Below are 16,960 nucleotides of genomic sequence, written 5' to 3'. Positions count from 1 at the left end.
GGTGAACTAGCAAAACCGTTAACTGATATATTTAATGAATCATTGGTAACGGGAGTTGTCCCTGGGGATTGGAAAGTAGCGAACGTTGTGCCCATTCACAAAAAAGGCAGTAGGGAGGAGTCGGGCAACTACAAGCCAGTTAGTCTTACATCTGTAGTGGGGAAATTAATGGAAACAATGTTAAAGGAAAGGATTGTTGAACATCTGAAGCCACATGGGTCTCAAGATCAAAAACAACATGGGTTTTCCTCAGGAAGATCATGCCAAACGAATCTTATTGATTTTTTTTTATTGGGTGACTCAAGTAATTGATCAAGGTGGTGCAGTAGACATTGCGTATCTGGATTTCAGTAAGGCCTTTGACACTGTCCCACATAGAAGACTTATAAATAAACTGCAATCTCTGGGTTTAGATCCCAATGTTGTTGAATGGATTAAGGAGCAGCTGAGTGACAGACAACAGAGGGTTGTAGTTAATGATGTAAATTCAGAGCAAGGTCTTGATACCAGTGGGGTACCTCAGGGGTCTGTATCTTGGAGAAGCCAAATGGCAAATGATTGAGGTAAACTGGAAAAATGGTCAGAGCTGTGGCAATTGGCATTTAATGTAGATAAATGCAAAGTAATGCACCTGGGGCATAAAAACTCAAGGGCAGAGTATAGACTATTTGGTACTGTCCTAACCTCAACGTGTGAGGAAAGGGATTTAGGGGTAATTATTTCTGAGGATTTAAAGGTAGGTAGACAATGCAGTAGAGCAGCAGGTAATGCTAGCAGAATGCTTGGTTGTATAGGGAGAGGTATTAGCAGTAGAAAGAGGGAAGTGCTCATGCCGTTGTACAGATCACTGGTGAGACCTCACTTGGAGTATTGTGTACAGTACTGGAGACCGTATCTCCAGAAGGATATAGATATGTTGGAAAAAGTGCAGAGAAGGGCTACTAAAATGGTTTATGGATTACAAAATAAACCTTACCAGGACAGGTTAAAGGATCTTAACCTATATAGCCTGGAAAAAAAGACATGACAGGGGGGATATGATAGAAACATTTAAATACTTAAAGGGAATCAACAAGGTAAAGGAAGAGAGTTTATTTAAAAGGAGAAATACTACCACAACAGTCACTGTGCATCTTCAGTTGGATTTTCGCTATCGCGGCATTGCAGCAACACTGTATAAGCAAAGAAGCTTAATTTAGCAATAATGTACCAGGCATTGTGTATATATATTTATGTGTAAGCTATAAGAGTGGGCATGCGCGTACAGTAAGTAGACAATGCAATAAAGCAGCAGGAAATGCTAGCAGAATGCCTGGTTGTATAGGGAGAGGTATTAGCAGTAGAAAGAGGGAAGTGCTCATGCCGTTGTACAGATCCCTGGTGAGACCGCACTTGGAGTATTGTGTACTGGAGACTGTATCTCCAGAAGGATATAGATATGTTGGAGAAAGTTCAGAAAAGAGCTACTAAAATGGTTTTCCTGGATAACAGGATAAACCTTACCAGGACAGGTTAAATGATCTTAACATATATAGCCTGGAAGAAAGATTTGACAGGAGGGATATGATAGAAACATTTAAATACTTAAAGGGAATCAACAAGGTAAAAGAAGAGAGTTTATTTAAAAGGAGAAATACTGCCACAACCAGAGGACATAGTTATAAGCTAGAGGGGCAAAGGTTTAAAGGTAACATCAGGAAATATTACTTTACGGAAAGGGTAGTGGACGCATGGACTAGCCTTCCAGCAGAAGTGGTAGATGTTAATACAGTAAAGACATTTAAGCAAACATGGGATAGGCATAAGGCCAAGCTAGATATAGGATAAGTCCAGGTACTAAAGCAGGGGTGTCCAAGTTTTTTCTGCAGTGGGCCACTTCATCAGAATTGTATACGTGCGCGGGCCGCACTTATTTTTCACTGTGACAAAAAATATGGCCTTTAATAAAATATGCAGATTAAAATAAAGTAAATAACACAAAACCTTTACTCTTCCTCTCACTGATTTCTGGGCCTAGAAAGTTTTGCGACTACAAATTCAGGATTCCCTAGATTTATTCTAGGGATGAACTAAAATGAAAATTCTGGACCAAAACATTCAGGGTTCACTTAGCCAAAACCGAAAATGACCCCCACCTTTAAAAATAATAATAAAAACTCACATTTTTAATAAAAGTAGGTAACACACAATTGGACAAAATTAGCAATATGACTTGGCAACCAGTAAATGCTGGCAACCCAGGCAACCAGTAAATGCTGGTACCTAGGCATGATGGGACTGTGCTCGCTGTGATTGCTGTTAGCAATCACACTCCTATCATGCCAAGTCAGCCAGTACATGCTGGTACAGGGTGGCTGTAAGTGATGTGCAGACCCCATACTGCTGGCAGCATCACTACACAAGGGGGGCAGCTAGCTAGGTTTCAGCATGTACTGGCTGACTTGGCATGATAGGAGTGTGATTGCTAACAGTAGTCACAGTCCCATCATGCCTAGGTTCCAGCACTTACACATCCATCCAGTAAATACTGGAACCTAGGCATTATGGGACTGTGATTGCTGTTAGCAATCACACTCCTATCATGCCAAGTCAGCCAGTACATGCTGGTACAGGGTGGCTGTAAGTGCAGACCCCATACTGCTGGCAGCATCAATACACAAGGGGGGCAGCTGGCCAGGTTTCAGCATGTACTGGCTGACTTGGCATGATAGGAGTGTGATTGCTAACAGCAATCACAGTCCCATCATGCCTAGGTTCCAGCACTTACACATCCATGCTATCACACACACACACACACACTCATTTATTCATATAATCATTCATTCACAGATTCATTGCCTCAATCACACACACTCATTCAAACACCCTCCCCACCCCCTTACCTGCAAGGCAGCTCCTCGATGCCGCTTACAGACTTCAGCAGGGAGCGCGGCCTCCCTCTGCCTTCTCTGCTAAAGCACAGAGGAAGTAGGATGTCACGTGAACTCCGCTTCCTCTGTGTGCAGTCCAGTAGACCCTCCCACAACCACAAGTAAGTAGCAGGGCTTGAGGTGCGGCTCGCGTAAGATCGGTTGCCCTGGCTGCCGATCTTACGCGGGCCGCACCTCGAGGTCTCGCGGGCCGCATGTTGGACGCCCCTGTACTAAAGGAAAGTACTCAGAGGTTGGGCAGACTGGTTCTTATCTGCCATCACTTTCTATGTTTCGATGGTTGTGTAGTATCTGTGGTTTTGATGACTTTGATTTGGGTCTTAAAGTAGTAGTCATTTTGGCTTCTACATTAGGCCATAGAATGTAGTTGAATTCAGTAAGATTGTGGTCCCAATTTCAATTAATCTCATAACTACAGATACAGTCTATTTTTTTGTGCATAAGTGTATTTACTTTAATGAATGCAAACATAGTGCAAATGCCAGTCCTATACAATTTAACATCTATCCCCTTTTATTTCCATCTGCTAAATGCCATCTATGTAGTATGTAGTATGTGGTCGGACGTGACCCGAATAGGCGTTATGCAGCGCATACCTGTGTAATAATTACAGTGACGTGTCAGTTTTGTGCATTATTGATTCTCAAACTTAACCCTAGTAATATACCGCCTATTTTGATGCCTTTGTTAACATTAGTGATTAGATACAAGAAACTTGTTTACCCTTTCAAGCAGCTTCTTCTTAGCCAGGTTATTTTCTTTAAACAGAGATAGTGATAATGTTCTGTAGGGGGGATAGATATCTTATCTATGTATTTTGCCACTGCCTATGGGTGGTATTACATGTCCTAGAGAAGAGGGTGAGGTTAAACATATGCTCCATTGGGAAATGGTTGCGGCTATCGTGAATTAAATGCGTTAGGTGTAAATATCTGCAAAGAATGTAATCATTGGTGTACAAACAGAAGAATTAATCAAACGTATTCTCTTAGTAATTTTTTAACTTCTGTGTGCAAACTTGAGTTGCTCAATGGCTTGGAAACGCTGTGAAATAATGTACTGTGAAATGTTCAGATCTATTGCCCTTTAAGGAAATATATACTGTTGAGACAAAATTGTGTAATTCCCAGGCAACTGGATAAAAAGCCTTCCAAACTGCTCCTGAACTACAGGTCCATCCAAGAGGAAAGATGAAGTTTGTAACACCATATATCCTAGCAGTCTTCTTGCAAAGTGACCTTTTAGTTTATGGCTCTACTCTGTTTGATGTAAGTTTACTTCTTTTATATGAATGTATTATTATAATGTTCTCATCGGGGCTTCTTTTACATAATAACTATGAGTGTCATATGTCTTACGAAGAACAATCCAGGTGCAAAGTGGTAAAAGTCTGGTCGTAGCTATAGAGATTACTCCACTTTTACCAGTTTGTGCCATAATTGCATTTTAGGCAAAATCCAGAGTTGTTGTTTTCCGTGAATAATACAGTATATTTGTGTAAATCTTTCTTTATTTTCCCGTTTCAATTTTTTTGACCATTTCAAATGTTTAGATTTTAACAAAACAAATTAAATATTAGGGTCACTACTACTGTCATTGTTATTACTGTTACTATTGTGTATTGTTATTATATTACACCGTCATATTCCACAGCCCTGAACAGTGGGTAAACATGATATAACAAGTAGTAAATAACGAGCCACACTAGCATACATATTGCCCGGAGGCAGGTGAGGGATAGGAAAGGTTAGCTAAAGGAAGGTGGGAGGACCGAAGCACCTTGCATGATTGAAAAATGTATAAGTTTACTTTCTCTTCATGTTGAAGCAAGGTAAGTAGAGAAGCAGTAGATTTTTGAGATCAGGATTGGATGAAATATTAGATGATATTTAAAGAAACATAAAACAATATATACACAATAAAACAAAATAAATCAGTGTAATTCCTGCTACCTGCAATTGTTTTTTTTTTTGTTTACAGTTTCACCTTGTCTGTAAATAGTGTTAATAGTGTTATGAAAATGACAAGAAAGTATTTCACGTAATATATTTTGGGGTAATGGGTACTCAATATTGACATCTTAATTGTTGTCTGGCAGTGTTTGACAGTAACATCAATTGGCTTCCCAGGGTTACCTAATTCTTTCAGCATATTTTAGCATTCTCTCTCTCTCTCTCTCATTTTCTTAAGTTCGCATTTCCAGGAAATTTTGCATGTAAATATTTTTTTAGCTCACAGTTCATTGGAACTTGTATGTCGGAAGAAGATAAAGCCACTTTACTACAAAGACATACTTAACACATGTTACAAATAAGTAAAAAGTGGAGGATGGAAGCCTAATCTTTTCTTTGTGTAACATTCATGACATGCATGCATACCCAAAGAGGTAGGGGTGTAGTTAGAACACTTAATTAATTAAATAGTTAATTTCTTCTTTAATTAATCCTTCTAATTTTATTTATTTAATAAAGTTGCACATGCCTATGCATTATGAGCAGGGCCTTTGCAGCCTCCACAGAAACTGGAAAAATATTGATTTAGGTAATTTACAATTGAAAACAAAATCCCAGGAACCTTTTCTTCCCAGATGCCCTATTTATATTGTGTGTCCATAGATGTATAATTTCCTCTAGTTTTATTGGGTCTGATATATTTATAATGTACCCTTAGGGAATATGAATCACAATGTGACCGCTTAACCTAGTTTCTCCTGCTTACAATGCAGAATTACTGATTTAAGTTTAGCTTCAACACTTTGAACCAGAGAGGAGCCACTTAAAAGATTATTACGTACAATCCACCACAGAAAAAAAATGTATTCTAAACTCTTAAACCGGCACAAAAAGGCTATGGGTTAACTAGTACAAAACACTCTTAATAGACCATCATTTGCTTTAGACATATAAAAAGTAAACAACTACATTTTTTGTCATTTCAGAGGTCAGATGTTCTGGAACTACCAATCGCTGGAAATTTGGAATCACGTGAACAACTACCTGAATCAACGGTAAATTTGGTTTATTGAAACTGGGATTTCATAGATCCTATCCATTATCCATTATCCACTATAACAAACTTATTTCAGCTTTGATGCCCTTATTTAAAGTTTCATCTCTGTAGACCTTGACCATTTATAAAAACCTCTACTTAAAACCTTATTTATTTTATTTGCTAACATTAGTGGCAAGTAACATCCTTCACCTAAAGTAAACTCTCTTGCATACATTACTTCAAGAAACATGGCTAGATCCTCTTGGCCCAATGAAGAAAATGGTCATATGGCCCACTGCCTCACTCACCCAACTCATACCTGCCACCCAATGCCATGTAATTGAAAAACACTGAAATTCACCCTCTTACCTGGCCTGGCACAGTAGAATGTACTCTAGACATAATGTGACAGCACTGAATGCCCCCCACACCAGCTCAGTATTAAGGATCATACTTTGGTAGCCCTCTTTGCAGAAATCTTACTGGCCTGGGCAGAAATTGCCCTCTGGGCCAGCCTGTCCCTGCTCATGTATAAAGTTAAAAAAAATTTGAAATTACTATGAAAAGTAAAGGTTACATGAATATGAAGATGACAAAGAATATTTTTACTGGGAAAGTTGATTGTATCTGAACGCAATATTAATTTATTTATTAATTATCATTAATTATTATTAATTTCATATGCATTCCCGTTAGTAAGGTTGCGTTTCACACTTGGAGTGCAGACAGTAAGAGTAGTAGTTAATTCTTCTCTTTTTTTATATTGTTATATTTTATATTGTTATATTTTTTATATTGTTTGGATTTCAGCTTGTTTATAATGTCACTGGAAAGGTAGATGAGAAGGGCATGTGCAGTTGTTCTGTGCACATGCCTGATAATACTTTTCCTGTTGTAAGAATGGAAAATCTTGAAATCACTGCCAACGCGCTTTCAGTGAAGGTGGAAAGAGAGATTTCAAAGGTAAGCAAACTTTAAATATTCTTCCTCGTTTAGAGAAACACAGGCCAAAAAGTAAAAAAGAAGACATGCAGTTAGTATTTTTTGTCTTTCGAGATTGATTGTTAGTTTGTTAATTAATGGAGCTAACATGGCTTGTTGAAATACATAGTTCCATTGATAACTTTCTCAGATTTTTCTTTAATCATTAGCCTATGTGGATATACACTACTGCAAAATATTTTGTTTACATACAATTACTTCTAGAAGCTTCCTTAAAGGGCAAGTCATGGACAGTTTTTTTTAGTAATTACTCTGAGTGAATGTTAACGTCCATTAACGAGCAGTTTTATACCATTCTGCTCAGATACTTTTCTAAAGGCTAACTCATAGTCATTAGGACTGGAACTCAAGGTTTGTTATCACGGGTACACAATCTCCTTGCTTCTCCCCCTGGTGGCTAAGTTAAGCATTGCAGATGGCAATCCTTTTGTCTGTAAAACCATCGAGGATGAAGCAGAGGCTTAAACTATGGTATTCCTCATAGAAATATGTGTTGGTACATTACCTCTGTATTTTATGAAATATAAATCAAATTAAGAAACCGCAATTACTATTCCTATAATAAGGTTCCAAGATTATATTTTATGTTACTAAATGGATTGTTTTTTTCTGTATTGCTCTCCATCTATAGTTAAGCATGTTGTCCTCTCAATCTGTTTTCATTTGAATTACCTATGTTACTTCTAGCATCACGGGGCTAAGGATAGGTATGGTCTTTGTCCATCTGGAAATGTCCTAGTAGGCGCATTCATTTTATCACTCTGGTCTAAATTTACACTTATTGTTTTTTTCATAGAAAGTAAGAAATTATTCAGACACAATCCATTACTCATAAAAAAACATCTGCCTCCACTAATGAGAATGTTGTGAAAAATGAATACCCAACCCTGAGTTTTGTCGACTACGTATTTTCTTTTGTGTGTTTATAATGCATCGGCATATTTTGAATTCCTGTTTACACTACAGAAAACTTTAGTAACATACAAATTACTGTCTTTGAGTATGAACAGCATCCTAGCCTAGACTCGACCTCCTGAGCCCATGTTACCTACAACAGAAAGAAGTGATGTAGATGATTTAAATAACCAAAATCTTAAAAGAGGGGGGCATTTGAGCCAGCTCTGGCTTATACTCCTCAATGCTTTATAAGATGAGCCTAACAAGTAGTTGGGCTTGAGTACAACCAGCAACCGTCAAGAATTTTACAATATTTTTTATATTTTTTTTTTCTTCGGATGAAATGCAGTTTTGCCAATTAAGAGGCAAAGCTGAACAATCAGCCATTAACCAAGCCTTATAACTGCTGTTGGCTTTAATAGATTTTATCAAGATATGCAAACTATGTGTCCCTAGGAAGCATTATGCTGATGACACTATACAGTCCACCAAGTTTATAACTCACAAGCACAGATAATGTTTGTATTCATTTAACCTTGGAGAATTCAGATCATCAAAGTAATTATGGTATCATAAAGCCGTTTATTTTAGCAAATCCTTGATGTTCAATTATAGGATTGAAAGGAGCCGTTACTTTTATTCTTTCCGAAGATAGTTAACCGGAATTCTTCATTCAAGTAATGTTTCCCTGGATTCTCTTAGATCAGGTTGCCAGCAGGCTAGTCAGGGGTGACTGCCTTTGTGAAATGGAGGTCTGTCATGTGTCAGCGACATGACTCTGTCTTATTCTGCCTTCTTTATCCGAGGCATCAATAACCCCTTACATGTCAAAGAAACATAACTAAACACACTGGAATTATTTCAAAAGCTATTCTAAAATGTTTTTTTCGATATGTTGGCCTAAATACAGCATGTGATGTTTAGCTCATCTAGCTGTCAATATGTGATCCCTTATGCTTTTTTAATTGATGTAGTCATCACATTGGTATTCTTAATTTCTTTTACTGCTTCATCTGATGCCAGGTGTCTAATAGCCTTTCTGTAAAGTAAAACATTCACATCTTAACCCTTAGTCTTCCATTGTGTTTTAAGATTAGCTACCTTCATGCAGGCAGTGTCTTGTTACCATCTTCATAGATAAACAAAATTGCAAAAAATTAAAATAGCGTGTGCTTTCTGAACTGGGCATTTGCTTGCCGAGGGATAATATAATATATACAATTTATGTTATAATGGGTTTCTTGAAGTTAATTTTATACATATACAATGCTGCTTAAATTAGAACTGTATGAGTGCAATGTCATGAGCAATATTACCTACTTAAATAAATTGGCATCTGTTTATTTTTAGATTTTTGTAAGGTTTTTAATTATGGCATTGTTAAGTACAGATACAGAATGCATTAGGGAAAAAACCTAACAATGTCCACCCTTTACAAGGCTTACTGTATAGAGGGGAAAAACGGAAGACTGGATAGAAAAACAGCAGGGTTGAATGACTTCCTAGCACTGACATGGAGACATAGAAGAACCTTAATCAGTCATTGGTCTTGTCTTAGATTAAGGATAACCTTATGTCTGCCCCATTAATGTCTAAATTCCCTCACTGTTTTAACCACTAGAGCTTTCAAAATAAAATTAGTAAAAATTAAAAAAAATACTTTGTGGGTGGGAAATAATCATACAATTGGTGGTACATGAATAGAGCTTTTTGAAAATAGGCAGAGCCTTGACAAAAAAGTGGAACCCCCTACAAGAGGGACCCTCCGGTAATGTGATTTTCTTTGGGATTCAAAATGTCTGTGTGTCAGAGCATCGCAATGTATATATGAAATTTGTACTATGTGTGCTTATTAAATACAAAACAAACTGCACAGCAAGTACTTTACAGAATTATACACTTGATATATTATATATTACACCTCGCACACCTAATAATTAATTAGCAAAAGATATCATTAGCATATAACGGCCAACTTCGGGTGTCCCTAAAATTTGGTAGCCTCTATAGACTTCAGGGGTTCTAAAAACAAGATACTATAAACATATGCCTAGTTTTCTTTGTGGGAAAAAAATGTCCCTGCATAAGGAAATTAGGCGACTAGGAATGATGGGGGGTGGAAAGTTACAGACACCTGGATGCATTTGAATTTAAAGAGTGCATTCAAAAACTAGGGTTGCACAGTGCTATATTGGGTTAAATTGCAGCAATTCAGGAAAACCTGCAAGTGGCGAGGGGGGATTCACGTCACATTCATCAAAATGACTATTAGGCATGGGTCTATTGGCTCCTGTCATTTGCTGGAGGTACCCATTGAGTTCACAGATGACTGAACTCACAAATGCAACCTATGGATGCCAGGGACATTCCATGGTCTTCATTGCGGCTTGTGGGATGTGAGGTACTGAGGGACCCCAGTGACTTTGCCCTGAGATAAATATTTGTTCATAATGATGTGTTAGGCCCTACCTGGCCCTTAGTGAATACGTCTCATTCATATGGCTGGCCTGCAGGAACTTTAAGGGAATTAAACTCAGATTAGCCTAAATTGGAATTGGTGAAAAACAAGGCCTTTTTAAATAGGAAAGACTGGAGGCAGTGCTCAGAAACCAATTAGCGACAACAAAGAAGCAATTTATAGTGCCATAGAGCACCGAAGGTAAAAGGTCAGAAGGGGACATTTAGGTTTGTCTAAAGGACGTACCATTATTAAAAAATGAATCACCCCGTTTTAATGATTCAAATGATTATTTTTCATGTGAATCTGCCTGAACTGCAAAACAGCGAGTGCCTTGTTCATCAGTGGATTTATCCTAAGATGTCTCAGGATCAGCATAACTGCTCAGACATGGGGATCGAGGACGTTTCTTTTCACTGCTCCCCCACTAGTTGAAAATAACACCGCAGTGTTTAGAAGCGTTTTAACTAATATCACCACAAAGACATACTAATGAATATTTAAACAGAAGAAGACAGCAGAAAATAATTGAAACTAATAGTAGGAGACACAGAGCACAGAAACTAAGCAGTAAGAAAGAAGAACAAAAATTAGTCGTTGCTAAGTAGTGTCCATGGAACTTTGAGAGGCAACTGACCAAGTATGATATTACCCCTGTCAGGCTGCCAAACTCTGTGTCAGGTTGGTTTATCTACAATTTACAGTAAGCACTGTTCATTTAAGCATAGGAAGCCTAAGGCTAATACACTTGCGTTTCTGACTTTTCAGAAAATGTCTTCAGCTCTTCATGCATGACTCAGTGTCCTTTTCTGATTCACTCACTTCCCCTTCTAATTCCTTATTATCCTGACCCACTTAACATGTACCCTAACCAAGTAACATTTACTGTAAGTTTATTTATTGCCCTGTGGATTATATGGTTTAAACTTCTGGGTTTTTGTTTGTTTGTTTGAGAAATAATAATGCAGTGAAGGTCCATCAACTATGTCAATTAATACGTATCCGCAAACTATATCCAATTATTTATTGTCTTAGTGATAAATATAAGTGTAATCTCAAACTGCTGATTACTCCTCAAGTTGTTGTACAGACTATAGGTTACTGTTTGCCATAATGTATACTCAACATGGAATAGAAGGACGATCTCAAGGTAATAAGAAATAACGTAAAAGCAACAGGGCACCCCATCTTCTTAAGCACACCCTAACAACGTGAGCATCTATCTCATTGCATAGTTATTATTATTATTATTATTATTATTATTATTATTATTAATAAACGCTGATTATTTCCAGGTGGAAGATACCCCCATTTCCATTTTAGGTTCTTGGAGTACCATGTTTTTGGGGTCATGGGAGACAGAGGGAGTAACAATTGTAGACCCTCTCATTAACAGTGATTGGTCACCCTATTCTCACAACCTGTTTCATCATGTAGGCACCATGACATAATGTAACATCACAATACGTGTGATCCTAGTATTGCATGGAAGTTCCGCAGCTGAAAATACAGTATTTAGCCAGTAATTTCCATGAAGCAGAAAAGACTACTTTGTGCTGTTTTTTTTGGATATGAGTAAAACTTTTTACCTAGCTCTATGCTTGTCTCAAGTCTATAGAGATATGTGTCAATCAACCTCATACCTCTAATATCTAGAATAATTGAATGCCCCAGACATGCCTAAATATTTCACCTGTGACGCTAAGCACCTCTCATCTTACAGTATATGCCACTGCAATATTTTTTCTATTATTGCATTATCATTTATTTCCCCCTAGATTATTGATTATAGAAAATCAATAGAATTCTATGAACAAAGAATTAGAAACCTAACCACCAAGGTTGAAAAAATGGAGAAAACTAGTATTTCATACACAGAATTGGACTTTGAGTTACTAAAAATGGAAATCATTGAAATGGAAAGACTGGTGTCTCAGCTGAAAACATCTGTAGCTGATGGAAATGTCATTGTGGATCAGTTATATGCAGAGGTAAGTTTATTTAAGGAAAAAAAAACAGTTATAAAGGAAACTCATAGGAGCCACATTATTATCAACATTTATTTACTAAGTATTAACATATCCATTTGTAACACTATCCATGGAACATATAACATTATCAATTTACTAATGTATATTTCTCCCAAGACTGATACATAAATATATATAAGATAAATAAATAATAATAAAAAAATCTACTAACAACAATGTTAGTTCAGAAATCCTAGGTAGCATGGACCACTCAGTGCAGTGGATGGCTGTTCTAACTGTTTTGCCCACAATAAGCTATATCTGTATATGTAAAATATTTAACCCCTTAATGACAAAGCCCGTACATGTACGGGCTCAAAATGCATTGTTTTCAATGGGTTTTGGGACTGCCCATTGTCCTTAAGGGGTTAAATGTAAAAAATCATCTCCCAGTGTGCTGGGGAGAGCAATTTTTTGTTTTGCATTTCATTGAAAACTGCCTCTTGTTTCAGAATGTTAAGGCATGCAAAAAAAATTCATTTAAATTGTGAATTACGGTAGATCAAATTACTAAAACACACTCCTGATGTATTATATTCACTCATAGGTAGGTACATCTACAGATTATATGCATAAACAGACTGGAGCTTTATATTGCAAACAGTTTTGTTCATGTTTATAATGATTTTTAACCCATTTCATGCTGGAGTGCCCTGCATATATTTCAAAGGGGTAAGCTTTATATTTGCTGATGTTACTGATCCTGAAACAGATTTCCATTCCCGTCAAATACAGTATTCATAAGGATAAATTTGGAAAGTAATTTTCTCCTGCATACATTCTTATTTTGTTCTGCAGATTAGGAATATGACTGTGATGGTACATCAGCTAGAAAAGCTAGATAAGAACAATGTTCTTGCAATCCGCCGAGAAATTGTTGCTCTAAAGAATCGTTTGAAGGAATGTCAAGAGCACAGCGGTAGAGAGAATGCATATATCCCTGATGGTAAGAATCTCTTTCCTCCACTTTTAGGAGATAGTGGAGCAGCAAAGGAAGTGGAATACAAAGTGAAAAAAAATCAAACTATATAGGCTCGTCTTATTTTATTATCTTGCAATAAGGTCATGTTAACAGGCACATTTTGGGAGCATGTCCATTTAAAAGTAGCTGATAAGGCATTCTGAATGTCAGATGTTATCTAATTCAATTAACGCTTCACAGCAGAGTAACAACATGGTTATTTTATTTGGAATTAACATTAAATACATTGAATTCATAATACACCCGCTTTATATAACTTTTACTTTCAGAGGAATAATAAGGCTTGTCAACAGTCTTTGGACTATAGTGCCTATGATTCACAGCCAAATGTATTGCTACAGCTTCCATGAGACTCATCAGAATTGTAGTGCCACCGCAGTATGAGGGCTTCTGTTCTGGAGGAAGCTATACTTATTTTATTAAGTGCTGAAAAGCTTCTCAGTATCATATAAGGAAGATTAATAGTTTATTATTAAAGCAATGTTTTGTAAAAATGTAACACTGAATTATAATAATAGTGCTCCAATAGTTCAGGGCATATTTGTAAACCGTCAATGTATACGTGTTCTGGTCTATGGTCAGGGGTGTAACAACCATGACGCTGTGACCACTTGTCTGGCCCTTTAAAGCCACTAGGTGTGATCTCACACTCTCTCCCTGCACTGATCCAGACTGATCCAGAGTGCAGGAAGTGACATCACATCCACGTCTTGTGTGCTGGATCAGTCTGCACACAGCACATAGGAAGAGAGAGACACCACTGCTGCAGGTAAGTGGTGTGGGCAAGGACGCAGGCAGGTTGTTTGGGAGCAAAGATGGCACATAAGCCTGTTTGGGGGGGGCTGAAAAGTTGTTTGGCAAAGATGGTCACAGGCCAGCTGTTTGGGGGCACTGACAAACTATTTGGTGGCAAAGATGACACAGAGAAGCTGTTTGGGGGCACTAACAATCTGGTGGCAAATATGGCACAAACAAGATGTTTGGGGGCACTGACAAGCTGTTTGGGGACAAAGATGATACAAACAAGCTGTTTGGGGGCACTGACAAGTTGTGTGGGTACAACGATGGCACAGACATGTTCTGTGGGTACAGAGATGGCACAGACAAGCTGTTTGGTGACAATGATGGCACAGACAACTTGTTCAGGGGGTAAGATGGCACTCACAAGCATAGCTGACACTGTGAGATATGTTGCTTGGTAGAGTCGGGGGCCCCAGGGCAATTTTCACATTGGGACCCTGTGGTTTCTAAATACACCCCGGAGTATAGCCTTCTGGTCACAATCATTTTTTATATCAATAGAATATCAATATACTGTAAATATTGGTATGTTCATGCCCCAGTCCTGCAGCAAGGTGAGTCATATTGAATGATGTACCCCTAGCTGAGATGTTATGTTTTTATGCCAATGTGAGATTGTTAAAATATTTCAAAGTGATTTGGTAGTTTTCAAATATTTATGAAACAAATTCATTTCCCCAACCTATTCCCTTGTTTCCCATGTTTGTCCAGTTAGCTATACATATCAGTTTGTTAAAAGTTAAAACTTATATACAGTAATAATTTGATTAAAAATCAAGTAAAAAAATTATCGTATGGACATGTGGAAAAATGGTAAAATCACTGAAAAAACATATTACAGCATATTACAAAATACAATAATTGAACTACAATTATGATCCCCTTCAATTAGCAGCATTTGTATTTCATTTGAGTTATTTTTCCCCCATTTATTGCAGGTATCTGTGGTCATGGAGGCCTTGTGAATATCAGCAAGCCTTTTGTGACACAGCTCAACTGGAGAGGGTTTTCCTTTAAATATGGAGCCTGGGGAAGAGATTTTTCTGTTCATAGCAAAGACAAATCTGTCTACTGGGCTGCTCCACTGAATACTGATGCAAGATACCTGGAGTATTATCGATTGTACAACAGTTACGATGATTTACTTCTGTACAGACATTTCAGAGAAAACAGAGTAGAGTATGGTCAAGGCAGTGGTCATGTGGTTTATGATGGTTTCCTTTTTTATAACTGTCATGCTTCAGGAGATATGTGCAAACATGATATAAATGGAAACAAACTGGTTCTTAGGAGAAACCTCCCAGGTGCTTCGTTTAACAATCGTTTCTCTTATGCTGGTATACCTTGGCAGGATATTGATTTTGTTGTGGATGAGAATGGTTTGTGGGTCATTTATTCCACCGAGGCCAGTACAGGTAACATTGTAATCAGCAAGCTCAATGACACAACACTTACAGTGGAAAATACATGGCAAACGAGGCAGTATAAACCTGCGGTGTCCAACGCATTCATTATCTGCGGAGTTCTATATGGTGTCCGGCCTGTGAACACTAGGAAAGAAGAAATATTTTATGCATTTGATACAAAAACTGGTCAGGAGATCACACTCAGTATAATGATTGATAAGGTTTTAGAAACCATTCAAAGTATCAACTATAGCCCTTATGACCACAAGCTAATGGTATATAATGATGGTTATATGATCTCCTATGATTTACAATTTAAGTCACTGGCAAGCTAAGTGTTAACAGACCATGATAATGGGCGTAACGTTCACCCAATATCTCATGTATGCATTAGGCGACTATATAACCTAAATGTTAAACAAAAACGTGATTCTCTTCCTGATCACACCTGTGGAAAGTGTTTTAATGCATATGTAGAGGATTCACAAATGCAGACAATACACTGGGTGGATATGTCAATGATTTCATCCATGCAGAGTCCTAAATGTGTCAGGTAATATAAGGTAGGTGAGAGGCCTTAAAATAATGATGTACGCAGTAATATCTAGCTCTAGATGAGACGATAGATCCTGTATGTGTCACAAAGGAACCTGGCTTGGTTGCAATTTGACAAACCATCTGGCATGTGAGATTCTGTAAAAAAAAAAAATATACAGAAACACAAAAAAATGCCAAATGTCTTCCATTTTGTATGAATACTTTCATTTTCTGCATTTGATAAACAGAGTAAAGTCTGCACAGGCTTGAGACATTTGAACATTTGATCCTATTTTGTTTCTTGTTTTGGTTTAGCATTTCATTATTTGTTTATCGGCTTGTTATTGCTCTGTAGCATTTTGCTATTCACTTGGCAATATATTGGTTAAGTGTTTGCCAGTAGTCTTTGAATTTTGCATTTCCTCTGGCTTGAATAGCTACTTCCAGGCAGATGGACAGTTTTCTGAAAAAGCCATATCAATCCAGATGCCAAATGCTAGAAAAATATTCATGCTTTCTTATAAATGGCACACAAAATTATTATTATTGTTATTATGCCAATACTCTATTATAGAAATCTCTCCAACATTCCATTTTTGGAAATGAATGCCAATAAAATATTTTAATACACAATAGCCATGTGTTATTGGTCATATATTTTGCTCAGCTTTATGCAAACTTAAACTTTTAAATGTCAACCGGTAGAATCATCACCTCTCTGGCACATTATGGGTTACTACAACAATATATACTGATAATTATCTATATAACTAAAAACAACGATGGAACATATTTTTTTTCTATTTTATTTAGGTTGTGCTTATCGCCTGACATGTGTCTTTTTATATTTAACAAATAAAACAAAAGGCTCATTGTTGCATCTGACAAAGCAGCCATTTTTTATTAAAAAACAGTGCTTTAGATAG

The 16,960-nt window shown here is 37.3% G+C and overlaps 1 protein-coding gene across 1 annotated transcript; it reads left to right on the top strand.

Moving 5' to 3' along the window:
* The first annotated feature begins 4,103 nt into the window (after positions 1–4,103).
* Positions 4,104–16,040, top strand: OLFM4 (olfactomedin 4). The gene is made up of 6 exons (XM_053455447.1): positions 4,104–4,198; positions 5,869–5,937; positions 6,732–6,884; positions 12,057–12,269; positions 13,107–13,254; positions 15,030–16,040. Exons 1-6 carry the CDS (start codon positions 4,121–4,123, stop codon positions 15,830–15,832), a joined length of 1,464 nt encoding a protein of 487 aa, XP_053311422.1. The 5' UTR covers positions 4,104–4,120; the 3' UTR covers positions 15,833–16,040.
* Positions 16,041–16,960: the final 920 nt, after the last annotated feature.

This window comes from Spea bombifrons, chromosome 2 (genome assembly GCF_027358695.1).
Source record: "Spea bombifrons isolate aSpeBom1 chromosome 2, aSpeBom1.2.pri, whole genome shotgun sequence".
Classification (NCBI taxonomy): Eukaryota; Metazoa; Chordata; class Amphibia; order Anura; family Pelobatidae; genus Spea; species Spea bombifrons.
Note: the sequence above shows the minus strand (reverse complement) of the source record. Positions and strands in the feature narration are given on the sequence as shown.